At 46.4% G+C, this 15,836-nt stretch overlaps 1 protein-coding gene across 3 annotated transcripts in view; it reads left to right on the forward strand.

Moving 5' to 3' along the window:
• BMS1 (BMS1 ribosome biogenesis factor) overlaps positions 1-15,836 on the forward strand; it is a 94,615-nt gene that overhangs the window by 34,058 nt on the left and 44,721 nt on the right. For 2 of the 3 annotated variants that reach the window (XM_069753105.1, XM_069753106.1), the window contains exon 10: positions 7,866-8,473. In XM_069753105.1, coding sequence (XP_069609206.1) covers positions 7,866-8,473 — 608 coding nt within the window. The remainder of the gene's footprint in view (positions 1-7,865; positions 8,474-15,836) is intronic. The other variant, XM_069753107.1, reaches the window with a different exon arrangement.

Consider the following 15,836-nt stretch of genomic DNA (forward strand, 5'->3'; position numbering starts at 1 on the left):
CTGCACAGCCTACAGGACCGCTCTCCCCAGTAGCAGCACGTACCCGCGCTGCCAGGACTGCACTCAGACTACTGTGTCAGAGCCCCAAGAAGCCCCTGCCAATGCTTCAGTGTCTTAATGCCTCGCCGGAATGGGTCACTCGGATGTCGCAATCTATGACGCAGTCTATAGATAACCTAACCTCCACATTGCTTCAGGCTCTGAGTCATGCCTCGGCTATGACCGTTATTCAGCAAAGGGAGAGCTTGACTCAGGGACAGGACGACCCTGGCACATCCACGTCTAGGTCAGGACGCAAATGGACCCACAGGTCACGTTCATCTGCGTCATCCCATAGCACACGGTCATCCCCTTCTAGGGAGAGACACCGTAGTTCCAAATCATCTAGACCATCCCCTCCCAGGGGCAGATAATGCAGATCTCCGCAATCCCCGACCAGAGAAGGCCTCCGTCCCAGCTCACCCAGCAGGGAACGCCTCAGTAATACACAGGATTTGGAAGGCACCTGTGACTCCGACTCAGACAAGGAAACGGAGGGGTCCCTGATCCCAATCCCTCCTAGCAATACAGCGCTAGTTGAGGACTTAATCTCTTCCATCCATCGGGTGCTGGACATTTCTGATCCGCCACCAGAGGCCCCAGAACACAAGATTTCCTTTGAAGGACCTCTGAAGCCGCCTAAGGGTTTCTCTAACCACCCAGAGTTCAAGGCGATCCTTAAAAAGCAGCTCTCACAGCCTGAGAAAAAATTCGCTAATCCCAAATATCTGGACGCGAGGTTCCCTTTCCCGCAGAAGGATACCAAGGCATGGACAGATCCACCCGAAGTGGACCCCCCAGTCTCTAGACTAGCAGCACAGGCCCTCCTTTCACTGCCAGATAGCTCAACCCTCAGGGATGCAGCAGGCCGGCAGGTAGAACGCATGGCTTGTTCAATTTTCAAGGCTGCAGGGGCATCCCTGGCTCTTGCGTTCGCTTCAGTTTGGGCTGCCAAGGCCGTTCTGGCCTGGGCCAAAAATTTACAAGCTGGCCTCCAAGCATCCGCTCCTGAGCTGTCAGACCAAGTGGTTCAAATAGCAGTCGTAGCAGATTACATGCTTCATGCAGCTCTGGATTCAGCAAGGGGTATAGCGGGGATTAGGGTTGAGCGAAACGGATCGGAAAAATTAAAAAATCGCCGACTTTTCGCAAAGTCGGGTTTCATGAAACCTGACCCGATCCTAGTGTGGGATCGGCCATGAGGTCGGCGATCTGCGTGCAAAAGTCACGTTTCATATGACTATTTCAGCGCCATTTTTCAGCCAATGAAGGAGGACGCAGAGCGTGGGCAACGTGATGACATAGGTCTCGGTCCCCACCATCTTAGAGAAGGGCATGACAGTAATTGGCTTGCTTTCTGCGGCGTCACAGGGGCTATAAAGGGGCGTGCACGCCGACCGCCATCTTACTTCTGCCGATCTTAGCATAGGGAGAGGTTGCTGCAGCTTCATCAGAAGAACCGCTGTCTTACCGCTGTCTCTAACATCATGTCCTCCCTCTATCTGAAACTAAACCTGTCAAAAACTGAACTCCTCGTGTTCTCTCCCTCTACTAACCTACCTTTGCCTGACATTGCCATCTCCGTGTGCGGTTCCACCATTACTCCAAAGCAACATGCCCGCTGCCTTGGGGTCATCCTTGATTCTGACCTTTCATTCACCCCACACATCCGATCACTGGCTCGCTCTTCTTACCTGCATCTCAAAAACATTTCTAAAATTCGCCCTTTTCTTGCTTTCGACTCTGCAAAAACTCTTACTATTTCACTTATTCATTCTCGTCTGGACTATTGTAACTCTCTACTAATCGGCCTCCCTCTTACCAAACTTTCCCCGCTCCAATCTGTCCTGAATGCTGCTGCCAGGATCATATTCCTCACCAACCGTTACACCAATGCCTCTACCTTGTGCCAGTCATTACACTGGTTACCCATCCACTCCAGAATCCAGTACAAAACTACTACCCTCATCCACAAAGCGCTCCATGGCTCAGCACCACCCTACATCTCCTCTCTGGTCTCAGTCTACCACCCTACCCGTGCCCTCCGCTCCGCTGATGACCTCAGGTTAGCATCCTCAATAATCAGAACCTCCCACTCCCGTCTCCAAGACTTTACACGTGCTGCTCCAATTCTTTGGAATGCACTACCTAGGTTAATACGATTAATCCCCAATCCCCACAGTTTTAAGCGTGCCCTAAAAACTCATTTGTTCAGACTGGCCTACCGCCTCAATGCATTAACCTAACGATCCCTGTGTGGCCTATTTAAAAAACAAAACAAAAAAAAAACAGATTCCTCGCACTATGTTCTCATACACTTTATGCAGTTAATATCCCTCTGTGACTGTACTGCTGCGTACTTAGGCAGTTAACTGGTTCATGCAGCTTTACATGAACACCCGAGCCTTACACTATGGCTGGTCCGAATAACTATAGCAATTGTTACCATCCACCTCTTGTGTCTCCCCTTTTCCTCATAGTTTGTAAGCTTGTGAGCAGGGCCCTCACTCCTCTTGGTATCTGTTTTGAACTGTATTTCTGTTATGCTGTAATGTCTATTGTATGTACAAGTCCCCTCTATAATTTGTAAAGTGCTGCGGAATATGTTGGCGCTATATAAATAAAAATTATTATATTATTATAGAAGGGATATAGTTAGGGAGGGAAGATTAACCCCCAAACTGCTTGTGCTGTAGCGATTTCCACTGTCAAACACCACCATTTTTTTGCAGGGACAGTGGAGGCTATATTTTTGTGCATTAGCTCTGTAGCTTATTAGGCTGCCTTATAAGGCTCCCTGATAGTTGCATTGCTGTGTGCACGCTGCTGTGCAAACCAACTGCTTTTTTAAAAGCAAAAAGCCTGTTGCTCCTTTCTGCACAGTTATCTTGTTTATTTGTCCACACTTTTGTGTGCAGCAGTCCTTTTTATTGCTGCCATACTTTTCCTGAGATCATTGTAGGGACATTGAAATTGTACTACAGTCCTTGCATTTTTTTCATATATCTTCCAGCCACTTTCTGCCACTTAGATTGCGTTGTTATATACACTGGGCCTGAGTTTGGGTTCAGTCTCCCCCAAAAAAAGGGAGATTTAAATTCTCAACAAGTTTATATACACCTTCTACCTTGTTTTACAGTACCATATAACGGTTATTTTGGTTAGATTTTCCAAAAAATGAGGAAGTCTGGTGGAAGAGCCCATGGGCAGTGGTTGCCAGCTGGTACTGGTGGTGGTGGTGGTGCATCTGGTGGTAGTGGCAAAAGCACAATAGCACCTAAGGCTGGAGGTGTGGAGCCAGCGTCATCGTCTGGCTACACAAGGCCTCGAAGGCTCCCTTATCTGGGAGTAGGGTAACAGGTTTTAAAGCCTGAGGAGCAGGAAAAAATTTTGGCTTTCCTTGCTGACTGAGCCTCTAGCTCTTTTGCCTCCTCTTCAGAAAGTTCCAAATAGAAAAGCAGCGAGTCGTCAGTGGATGCTCCCGGTCAGGAACAAGACGTTTCCTTGTGTCCTTCACCCAAACCAAAAGTGAAGGATGCGTCTGGCGACACTACAGGTTACTCCATGGAGCTCTTTACACATACCGTGCCTGGGTTAGAAAGGGAAATTGTTAACTGCCCATTACAAGATAAATCGGACATGGAGTGCACTGATGCACAGCCACAGCTAGATTATTATGCTGTTCCATTGACTCAGATCACTACATTGCCCTCGCAGTGTACTGAGCCAGAATCTGACCCTGCTGAGACTATGGTGCCCCGTCCCGAACGCTATTGCACCTTACACGGTAACACAGAGGACGGTGCACATGACATTGAAGAGGTGATAGATGACCCAGTTGTTGACCCAGATTGGCAGCCATTGGGGGAAGAGGGTGCCGCTGCCAGTAGCTCTGAAGCGGAGGAGGATGATCCGCAGCAGCCATCTACATCGAAACAGCTGTCATCTGGAAGGCCCGTATCAGGCCAAAAACGTTTGACAAAAACAGTTTTAGGACAGCGTGGCCATCCAGTGAAAGTGGCACAGCGTGCAATGCCTGAAAAGGTATTCCATAGTAGGAAGAGTGTAGTGTGGCAATTTTTTAACCAAGATCAGAATGATCAGTGCAAAGTTATCTGTTTGAAATGCTCAAAGACCTTCAGCAGAGGGAAGAATCTCCAAAATTTAAATACAGCGTGCATGCTTAGACATTTAACCAGCATGCACTTGTAAGCCTGGACTAACTACCAAACGTCCCGTACCGTTGGTGCACCTGCTCAGAATGAAGGTAGTCAGCAACGCTACATTGCTTCCCTCACTTTAAGCCCACCGGTTAGGACACCACCACCAGCAGCAAACGTGGAGGTATCGTCGCAAGGCCAAAGCAGTCAGGGAATCACAAGGTCATTGGTAGGAAACACTGTATGTAGGCCAACATCAAGAATACCATCACCAACCCTCTCTCAATCCGCCATGTCCACCACCACCACCGCTAGTTCCACCATATGCAGCTCTCCAGTCCAGCTCACCTTTTCATTTTCCCCTCACACCTCTCATTTTCCCCTCAGTATATACATGTTTGTCATCTCCCTTATATATAATATACACCTGTATGTCATCTCCTGTATATAGTATATACCTCTATGTCATCTCCCCTGTAAATAGTATATACCTGCTGTATGTCATCTCCTCCTATATATAGTATATACGTGTGTCATCTCCTCCTGTATATAGTATATACGTGTGTCATTCCTCCTTTATATAGTGTATACGTGTCATCTCCTCCTGTATATAGTATATACGTGTGTCATCTCCTCCTGTATATAGTATATACGTGTGTCATCGCTTCCTGTATATAGTATATACGTGTGTCATCTCCTCCTGTATATAGTATATACCTGTCATCTCCTCCTGTATATAGTATATACCTGTCATCTCCTCCTGTATATAGTATATACCTGTATGTCATCTCCTCCTGTATATAGTATATACATGTGTCATCTCCCCTGTATATAGTATATACCAGTGTGTCATCTCCTCCTCTATATAGTATATACCAGTGTGTCATCTCCTCCTCTATATAGTATATACCGGTCATCTCCTCCTGTATATAGTATATATTTGCTGTATATAGTATATACGTGTCAACTCCCCTGTATATAGTATATACCTGTGTCATCTCCTCCTGTATATAGTATATACCTGTGATCTATTTGTATGTCATCTCCCCTGTTTATAGTATATACCAGTGTCATCTCCTCCTGTATATAGTATATACCTGTGTCATGTTATCCTGTATATAGTATATACCTGTATGTCATCTCCTGTATATAGTATATACGTGTCATCTCCTCCTGTATATAGTATATACCTGTGTCATCTCCTACTGTGTATAGTATATACCTGTGTATCATCTCCTCCTGTATATAATATATATCTGTATGTCATCTCCTCCTGTATATAGTATATACGTGTCATCTCCTCCTGTATATAGTATATACGTGTGTCATCTCCTCCTTTATATAGTGTATACGTGTGTCATCTCCTCCTGTATATAGTATATACGTGTGTCATCTCCTCCTGTATATAGTATATACGTGTGTCATCGCTTCCTGTATATAGTATATACGTGTCATCTCCTCCTGTATATAGTATATACCTGTCATCTCCTCCTGTATATAGTATATACCTGTATGTCATCTCCTCCTGTATATAGTATATACATGTGTCATCTCCCCTGTATATAGTATATACCAGTGTGTCATCTCCTCCTCTATATAGTATATACCAGTGTGTCATCTCCTCCTCTATATAGTATATACCGGTCATCTCCTCCTGTATATAGTATATATTTGCTGTATATAGTATATACGTGTCAACTCCCCTGTATATAGTATATACCTGTGTCATCTCCTCCTGTATATAGTATATACCTGTGATCTATTTGTATGTCATCTCCCCTGTTTATAGTATATACCAGTGTCATCTCCTCCTGTATATAGTATATACCTGTGTCATGTTATCCTGTATATAGTATATACCTGTATGTCATCTCCTGTATATAGTATATACGTGTCATCTCCTCCTGTATATAGTATATACCTGTGTCATCTCCTACTGTGTATAGTATATACCTGTGTATCATCTCCTCCTGTATATAATATATATCTGTATGTCATCTCCTCCTGTATTAGACCGCGTTCACACGTTATTTGGTCAGTATTTTTACCTCAGTATTTGTAAGCTAAATTGGCAGCCTGATCAATCCCCAGCCAACAGGAAGCCCTCCCCCCTGGCAGTATATATTAGTTCACATATACACATAATAGACAGGTCATGTGACTGACAGCTGCCGTATTTCCTATATGGTACATTTGTTGCTCTTGTAGTTTGTCTGCTTATTAATCAGATTTTTATTTTTGAAGGGTAATACCAGACTTGTGTGTGTTTTAGGGCGAGTTTCATGTGTCAAGTTGTGTGTGTTGAGTTGCATGTGGCGACATGCATGTAGCGACTTTTGTGAGATGAGTTTTGTGTGGGGACATGCGTGTAGCAACTTTTTGTGTGTCGAGTTGCATGTGACAGGTTAGTGTAGCAAGTTGTGTGCAGCAAGTTTTGCGCGTGGCGAGTTTTATGTGTGGTGCGTTTTGAGTATGTGCAAGTTTTGTGTGAGGCAACTTTTGCATGTGTTGCAACTTTTGTTCATGTAGCAATTTTTCCGCGTGTGCAAGTTTTGCGTGTGGCGAGTTTTCAATGAGGTGAGTTTTGCACGTGTGTCGAGTTTTGCATGTGGCGAGTTTTGTTCCTGGCGAGTTTTGAGCGGCGACTTTTATGTGGCGAGGTTGGTGTATGTGTGGTGAAATGTGTGCTGAGGGTGGTATGTGTTCAAGCACGTGGTAGTGTGTGGCGCATTTTGTGTGTGTGTTCATATCCCTGTGTGTGGTGAGTATCCCATGGCGGGGCCCGACCTTAGCAACTGTACGGTATATACTCTTTGGCGCCATCGCTCTCACTCTTTAAGTCCCCCTTGTTCACATCTGGCAGCTGTCAATTTGCCTCCAACACTTTTCCTTTCAGTTTTTCCCCATTATGTAGATAGGGGCAAAATTGTTTGGTGAATTGGAACGTGCCTGGTTAAAATTTCGCCTCACAACATAGCCTATGACGCTCTCAGGGTCCAGACGCGTGCAAAATTTTGTGGCTGTAGCTGTGACGGTGCAGATGCCAATCCCGGACATACACACATTGAGATATAGATATAGATAGATATAGATATAGATATATATATATATATATATATATATATATATATATATATATATATATATATATATATATATATATATATATATATATATATATATATATATATATATATATATATATATATATATATATATATATATATTTTCAATATATATTGATTATATATAAGATTCATTATTATATATACACACATGACACACATGATCACAGTGGCCATATGGCATATAAAACCTACAAGAAGCAAGATAAACAAAAAAAACCTGTTGTAACTAAATAAGTAAAAAACGAGTGGAAAAAAGAAAACACTATTTTTCTTCAATTTTTCTAAAACTGCAAAAAGTTGCAGTGTGCAATTCAAGGCTGTTCCCATAACCTCCAGCAGAGAGATTCTCGTTACCCCTTCTTCTGTGATTTATCTAGGATCTGTATGCAGTATTGTGTGTTCTGGTGTCTAGGGGCTGTGTGTCTGGCTGCCATATGACAGACATATTAATCTACCTGTCAATGTCTATTTGATGCTGATTTATCATTGCTAATTGTTGAGATGTTGTTTTCATGGCGTCATCTTACATTTTTATTAGGTTTGAAATGCCAACAGAGGAAAAAGTCATAGATGCTGAAACTGGTCGGGTGCGTCGCAAAGCTGTATTTAAAGGAGACCATCTGAAGGAATCTGATGAGGAGGATGTTGCTGAGGAAAGTGAAGAAGAGGAGGAGGATAATGATGAAGAAAATGATGAAGAAATGGATTTGTCTGAGGAAGAAAGCGATTGTGATGCAAAAGTTGAACCCAAAAGCCAAAAAATAAAATGTGTAGTACAGGAGGAACACGCACCTAACAGATTGGAAATGCCAGCTTTTGCTGACAGCGATGACGACTTGGAGCACAGTGGAAATGAAATGGATGAGTCCCGTGATATGAAAGGGGTTGTGATAAAGACAAAGAGTACTTCTGTGAAACGGACACCAGAAGGAGGTAAAGTTAGAAAGTCAATGGCAGCATTGGATAGTGGCAATTGCACAGGAGAGGATGGTGTTTCATCGGATTCTGAAATATTGGAAAATATGGATAGTGATGAAGAACTATCTGAGGATATAGATGAAGAATCTGAAGAGGACAGTGGTGACGAAGAAGACTTACTAAAAGACAATGATGACATGGAAGCCGATGTCTCTGAAGATACAGCTGGTGAGTTTCCCAAGAACCCCCGAATATTCCCTTAAAGAAGCCCTCCCATGTATAATTTTTTTTATTCCGTAAATATATGTATATGCTCATGTATTGTAATGTATGTATTAATGTACTCCCAAATAGAAAAAAAGCCAGGTCACCTATGGCGGATGGCAGGCGCACGGAACTCTGTGCTGATGAGAAGTGAATAACAATAGAAATTAAGTGGTGGTCCAGCTCCTCAGAGAAAATCCTGAAAATTCCTTCTTTCTCGCTTCATTGGGGGACACAGGTTACCATGAGTGTTTGCTGCTGTCTCGTTCAAATTATTACATAGGTACTCCGGGACAGCACTCCAAGACCGAGGGAAAAGCGATACGGTTTCGATCGCTGCAGTGATCTTTATCAAACACACAAAACACACAAAAATTGAAAAAATAGAATACCTATCCAAAAAAACATGCTTGCTGGTCTTATTAGATTGCTGCTAATGAAACAATATTTATTTATTGCTTCATTGGGGGACACAGATAACCTTGGGTGTATGCGGCTGCTGCTAGGAGGCTGACACTATGCAAAAAGGAATAAACAATAGCTCCTCCCCGGCAGTATACGCCCACTGACAGGCACCAAGTACCTCAGTTTGTGCTTAGTGTCTGTAGGAGGCGGACTTGGATCTCCCTAGATCCACAGCTAGTCAATTTTTCCTTACAGGTTTGTTATGTGTTACTAAGGGTATGTGCACACGTCAGGATTTCTTGCAGAAATTTTCCTGACAAAAACCGGACATTTCTGCCAGAAATCCGCATGCGTTTTTACCGCGATTTTACCGCGATTTTGACGCGTTTTTGGTGCGTTTTTTGTGCGTTTTTCCCAAATGCATAGAATTGCGGGGAAAAACGCAGAAAATCCGCAAAAATAATGAACATGCTCATTTTTTTACCGCAATGCGTTTTTTTCGCGGAAAAAAACGCATCCATGTGCACAAAACATGCAGAATGCATTCTAAATGATAGAATGCATAATGTATGCGTTTTTAATGAGTTATTATAGCGTTTTTAGCGCAAAAAACGCGAAAAAACCTGAACGTGTGCACATGGCCTAATTCTCTATCTTTGTCTTTTCAGATTCAGCGTTTAGGGAATCAGGGTGTTAATTCACCCTGCCTTCCCATCAATAGCGGCTAAGCGAGCAGTGTGGTGTCACCCACATCGCAACACTCAAGCCAGCTGGCAGGACATTTCTCCCTTGCGCCTTCATTGGTGCTTCAGGGTACTTTTGGTGGCTGGTCCTTGCCAAGGGCTGAGAGGGAGGTGGTAGTCACCAGCGGTGACCCCCCCCCCTTCCCTAAGGGGGTTGATGCCGCCTCCTGGAAGAGGGTTCTTCTCTCCAGTGTCCCTCCTCTCCCTTGGGCCCCTGGACGACCCTCACCATATATGCGCCGGACAAGGTAATGAAGATACGTCGGGGGTAGGGGCAATTTTGTTTGAATTGCGCGCCACTTTCTGCCTCTCCTCTTCCCTGGACCCCTCAGCGCTGCCTCCCATCTAGTCCCTGCGTGTTCCACCTGCCCGCGCTCAAGATCAGGCATCGCTTGTCTCTTTTCAGTGCACCACAGTCTTCCTCCTTTTACTTTTCTTTTCACGGGCATTCGGGCCGGTTATCTTGGGTATCTCTCAAACCCTTAAGCTTAAACAGGACGAGGTTCCCTGACAGGATCCTTCCGTTTCTTTTAAACGGGTAAAACGTCCTTCTCGCTCCTTTCCCAATCACGAGGAGTTTGAGTCTACCCTGTCTAAGCACTGGGAGCATCCTGAGAAGCGCTTCCCGGGTAGAAAACACTTGGATGTCTTACACCCTTTTAGCGCTGATCTTCTTACCAAATGGGCAGAATCTCCAAAAGTGGACCCGGCGGTTTCCCGTCTTTCCTCCAAGACGATTGTCTTTACTAGATGGTGCGTCTCTTAAGGACGCAACGGACAGCCAGATCGAGACTCTAGCTAAGTCAGCCATCGAGGCATCAGGTGCTTCCCTCTGCCCCAATTTCGCCTCCACCTGGGTGGCAAAGGCCATTTCTGCCTGGGACAAGATTCTTCGCCGAGGCATTTTGGCTTCGGCTTCCCCGCAAGAACTGGCTGATCTGGCAGAGCAGATTGGCCATGCGGGCCTGCTCCACCAGGGCAAGTAGCAACATCGTAGCTATACGCCGTATTCTTTGGCTCAAAGCATGGAGCGCAGATACAACTTCTAAGAAGTCTCTCACCAATTTAGCCTTTCAGGGTTCCAGACTCTTTGGATCGGCTAGACCAGATCTATTCAGACGCTACCGGGGGAAAAAGCACTTCCCTCCCTCAGTCTAGACCAAAACATTTCTTCAACAGAAGAGGCCCTAGGCCTTTCAGACACTTTCATCAATTTCAGACTTCTGATTCCTCTTCTCAACAGGAGCGTCTCTCCGCTTCAGATGAACGAAGGAGACCTTCTTACAAACCAGCCCCCCAGATGGCGAACTAAGAGCCAACTTTCAAGGTCCTCTGGTCCTCGTTCTGATAGATTTCGTTCAAAGTGACGGGTCGCCCCCACCTGGAACTCCTTCCAGGGTGGGAGGCAGACTTCTTTCCTTCCAGGACCCCTGGTTGTCGGTAGTCAGCGATGCCTGGGTCAGAGAGATCGTTACCCCTGGTTACAAGATCGAATTTTCTTCTCTCCCAGAAAATGTTTTCTTCCTCTCTCGTCCACCAAAACACCTGTCCCAACTGCCCGGTTTCCTTCAGGCCGTTTCTTCCCTGGTCGCCGCTGGAGTAGTCGCTCCTGTCCCTTCAAACGAGCGTTTTTCGGGGTTCTACTCGAACCTCTTTTTGGTCCCGAAGAAGGACTGTTCCCTACGTCCAATTCTGGATTTCAAACTTTTGAACCGCCATGTTCGACTCCGCCACTTCAGGATAGAATCCTTGCGGTCTGTGATTGCCACCATGGAGCCCGGGACGTTTCTGTGCTCTGTGGACATTCAGGATGCGTACCTTCATGTTCCCATTTGCATACGGCACCAGAGGTACTTTCGGTTTGCTATCCAGGAAGAGCACTACCAGTTCACGGCTCTCCTGTTCGGCCTGGCGTCTGCCCCCAGGGTCTTCACCAAGATCATGGCGGCGGTCATGGCCTTGCTTCGTTCCAGGGGGATTTTCATTATCCCTTACTTAGACGATCTTTTGATCAAAGGTTCATTTCATCGAGACTGTGCGCGAAGAAGCCTCCAAATCTCTCTGGACACTCTCTCACTTTGGCTGGGTTATCAACCGGAACAAGTCCTCTCTGATTCCTTTCCAGCGCCTGTCCTTCCTGGGCATGGAATTCGACACGAACTTGGCCCGGGTCTTCCTCCCGTTGGACAAGTTCTCCTCTCTCCGCAAGGCAGACCGATCTCTGAAACACCCAGCTCCTCGCTAGCTACGTTTTTGCATGGCATTCCTGGGGAAGATGGTTGCCTCCATGGAGGCAATTCCCTTCGCCCAATTCCACACACATCCCCTCCAACTGTTTCTTCTGTCCACTTGGGGACAGGTCCACGACCTCACTGGACCACCCCGTTCGTCTACCTCGCCAAGTTCGGCAGTCCCTCACATGGTGGACCCTGTCCTCATCGCTCCTCAAAGGGAGGTCCTTCCTTCCACTTCAGTGGCAGGTCATCACCACAGATGCCAGCCTGTTCAGATGGGGAGCAGTCTTCCGACACCTCACAGTGCAGGGTCAGGCTCTTCTTCCCATCAACTCACTGGAGATAAAAGCAATGTTCCTTGCCCTACTCCACTGGCAGACCCTCCTGGTGGGTCGTCCCATCCGCATCCAGTCGGACAATGCTACGGCCTTTGCGTATTTGAACCACCAGGGCGGGACCCACAGCAGTCAAATAATGCCGGAAACGGCAAGGATCCTTCGGTGAGCGGAACGTCACGTTCTGGCCTTATCAGCCGTTCACATTCCGAGGGTCGAAAACTGGGCAGCTGACTTCCTCAGCCGCCAAGGTCTGGCAGCGGGCGAGTGGTCTCTCCATCCCTCAGTCTTCGATCAGATTTGTCTCCGTTGGGGCACCCCAGACGTCGACCACATGGCGTCTCGGTTGAACCACAAAGTACCTTGTTTCGTAGCCAGATCCCGGGATCCTCTGGCCATCGGCCACAACGCTCTTGTAATACCATGGTCCCAGTTTGTTTCCCTACCTTTATCCTCTCCCCTTGATCCCATGGGTAGTAAAAAAAGATAAAGTTAGAGGGGATTCTGGTTATACTAATAGCACCAGACTGGCCAAGGCACCCTTGGTACGCGGAGCTCGTGAACATGCTCGCGGATACCCCCTGGAGACTCCCAGACCGCCCAGACCTTCTCTCACAGAACCCGCTCTTCCACCAGAGTTCTCAGTCCCTGAGTTTAACGGCATGGCCGTTGAGGCCGCGGTTGTGAGGGAGTCTGGTTTTTCTCACCAGGTCATACAGACCATGATCAGAACCAGAAAACCGGCTTCCTCTCACATTTACCATAATACTGGAAGGCTTTCTTTCAATGGTGCGAAACTCATGACGTCTTTCTGATGTTTTTTTTTCCCTTCCTGACTTCCTTGGTTTCCTGCAGTCGGGTCTCGACTCGGGTCTGTCCCTCAGTACCCTAAAGGGTCAAGTTTCCGCCTTGTCCATTCTTTTCCAAAGGGACTTGGCTTCCATTTCTCAAGTAAAGACCTTTCTACAGTGAGTGGCTCATCTTGCTCCTCCTTTCCGTTCTCTGCTGGAACCTTGGGACCTCAATTTGGTTCTCTGTGCGCTTCAGGCTGCTCCTTTCGAACCTCTTCAGGACTTTTCCTTTTCCCTTCTTTCCTGGAAGGTGGCCTTCCTCATTGCTATTACTTCAATTAGGAGGGTTTCCGAGCTGGCAGCCTTATCCTGCTGTTCCCCTTTTCTGATTCTTCATCAGGACAAGGTCGTTCTTAGACCTGTCCCAGAGTTTCTTCCCAAGGTGGTATCTGCTTCCCACATCAATGAGGATATAATTCTTCCCTCTTTTTGCCCTTCTCATCTTCATCCTTTGGAGAAGTCTCTTCACAAGCTGGACGTGGTCAGGGCTGTTTGGATCTATCTTTCTAGATCCGCCTATTTTCGCCAATCTGTTTGTCATTTCCGAGGGTCGCCGGAAAGGCCTTCAGGTGTCCAAGTCCACAATTTCTCACTGGATTCGTTCTGCGATAACGGAATCCTACCGTGTGCATGACTCACGGCCCCCTCCCGGGGTGCGGGCCCACTCCACCAGGGCTGTCGGGGCTTCCTGGGCTGTTTGTCACCAGGCCTCCGCTTTGCAGGTTTGCAAGGCCGCAACCTGGTTATCCTTGCATACGAGGTTCTATAGGGTTCATACCCAGGCCTCGTCTGATGCAGTTTTTGGAAGGAAGGTACTGCAGGACGAGGTTGCGCATCGGCCGACCTGAGCCCTTCTCTCTTTTCCTTTCTACCCTCCCTTTTCTGGGACTGCTTCTGGACGTCCCACGGTTATCTGTGTCCCCCATTGAAGCGACAAAGAGGGATTTTCTGGTGCTTACCGTAAAATCTCTTTCTTGGAGCCTTCATTGGGGGACACAGCACCCTCCCTGATTATTTTCTTGTACCGTGTTTGGGCCTAATAGCCCTGTTTGAGTTGGTACTTATGTGTTCTGAGTTCTGGTCGTTTCTCCTACTGCTTTTTTCACCAACTGGGGTACTTTGTGCCTGTCAGTGGGTGTATACTGCTGGGAAAGAGCTATTGTTTTTTTTTTCCTTGTTGCATAGTGTCAGTCTCCTAGTAGCAGCAGCAGCAGCAGCATACACCCACGGTTATCTGTGTTCCCCAATAAAGGCTGCAAGTAAGAGATTTTACGGTAAGCACCAGAAAATCCCTCCTTTGTTGCACTTATTGAGGCTATCTGGAAATCTCGTGTCCAATTTATAGATCCAAAATGCCTCACAGATAAGGAGACGACATTTCATGTTTATTGAAAAAAATCCGATTTAAGTAAAAAAAAAAAATCCGATTTTAAATAAAAAAAATCCGATTTTTTTTTTTTTTTTTTTTTTTTTTAAACATTGATTTTTATCCACCCTGAATGGGGCAGAAGGGTGAACTTTCATATTTTTTCATATTTTTAAAAACATACATATATTTTTCTCCTTTGCCACATTGGGGGACACAGAACCATGGTGTTATGCTGATGCTGCTGTCACTAGGAGGCTGACACTAAGTTGAGACAAAAAAGTTAGCTCCTCCCCTGCAGTATAGTCCCTCATGCTGGCTTCCAGAGACCCAGTTCAGTGTAAAAGCAGTAGGAGATCATTAACAACATATAACATAATATTAGCGTATAACATGTCAGAGTAAGCCAAAAGAGAAACAAGCCATAAGGCTAACAGGGTGGGTGCTGTGTCCCCCAATGAGTGGCTCGGAGAAAAGGATTTTACGGCGAGTACACAAAAATCCCTATTTCTCCTTCGCCACATTGGGGGACACAGAACCATGGGACGTTCCAAAGCAGTCCCGGGGTGAGGAACAATATAACCAAATAACTCCGTGTACCAACAGACTATAAATGTGCAACGGATGCTTGCAGAATACATCTGCCAATGGACGCATCTGCAGAAGATTGAGTGTGGACATTGTAGTGCTTCGTGAAAATATGCAGGCTGGACCATGTTGCGGCTTTGCAAACCTGCTCTGCCGATGCCTGGTGCCGAATGGCCCAGGAAGCACCCACCGACCGAGTTGAGTGTGCCCTAATCCGAGCCGGGATAGGTCTGCCCCTGACCCAATAAGATTCTTGAATAGCTGATCGGATCCATCTGGCTATCGTGGCTTTAGAAGCGGCTAAACCCTTTCTGTGACCCTCAGGGAGCACAAAGAGGGAGTCTGATTTGCGGAAGGGCAGTCCTAGAAATGTACCTCCTGAGAGCCCTTACCCCGTCCAAGTGTGAAGGACCTTTTCAACCCTATGTCTTGGCTGTGGACAGGAGGAGGGAAGAACGAGATCTTCATTAAGGTGGAAGGATGAGACCACCTTGGGAAGAAAAGACGGAGATGGATGCAGGACCACTTTGTCCTGTGGAAGGAAAGGAAGGGTGCCCGGCAGGACAGGGCGGCCAACTCTGAGACTCGCCTGATAGAGGTTACTGCCACAAGGAAAGCGACCTTCCAGGAGAGAACAATCAGCGAGACATCTTGCAGAGGTTCAAAAGGGGACTCCTGAAGAACACTCAGGACCAAATAGAGATCCCAAGTCTCTAACGGCATTCTATAGGGGGGAACTACGTAGGATACCCCCTGAACAAAAGTCCTGACTTGCAAGTTAGCAGCAATCTTACGTTGGAACAAC

This window comes from Ranitomeya imitator, chromosome 2, assembly GCF_032444005.1.
Source record: "Ranitomeya imitator isolate aRanImi1 chromosome 2, aRanImi1.pri, whole genome shotgun sequence".
Lineage (NCBI taxonomy): Eukaryota > Metazoa > Chordata > Amphibia > Anura > Dendrobatidae > Ranitomeya > Ranitomeya imitator.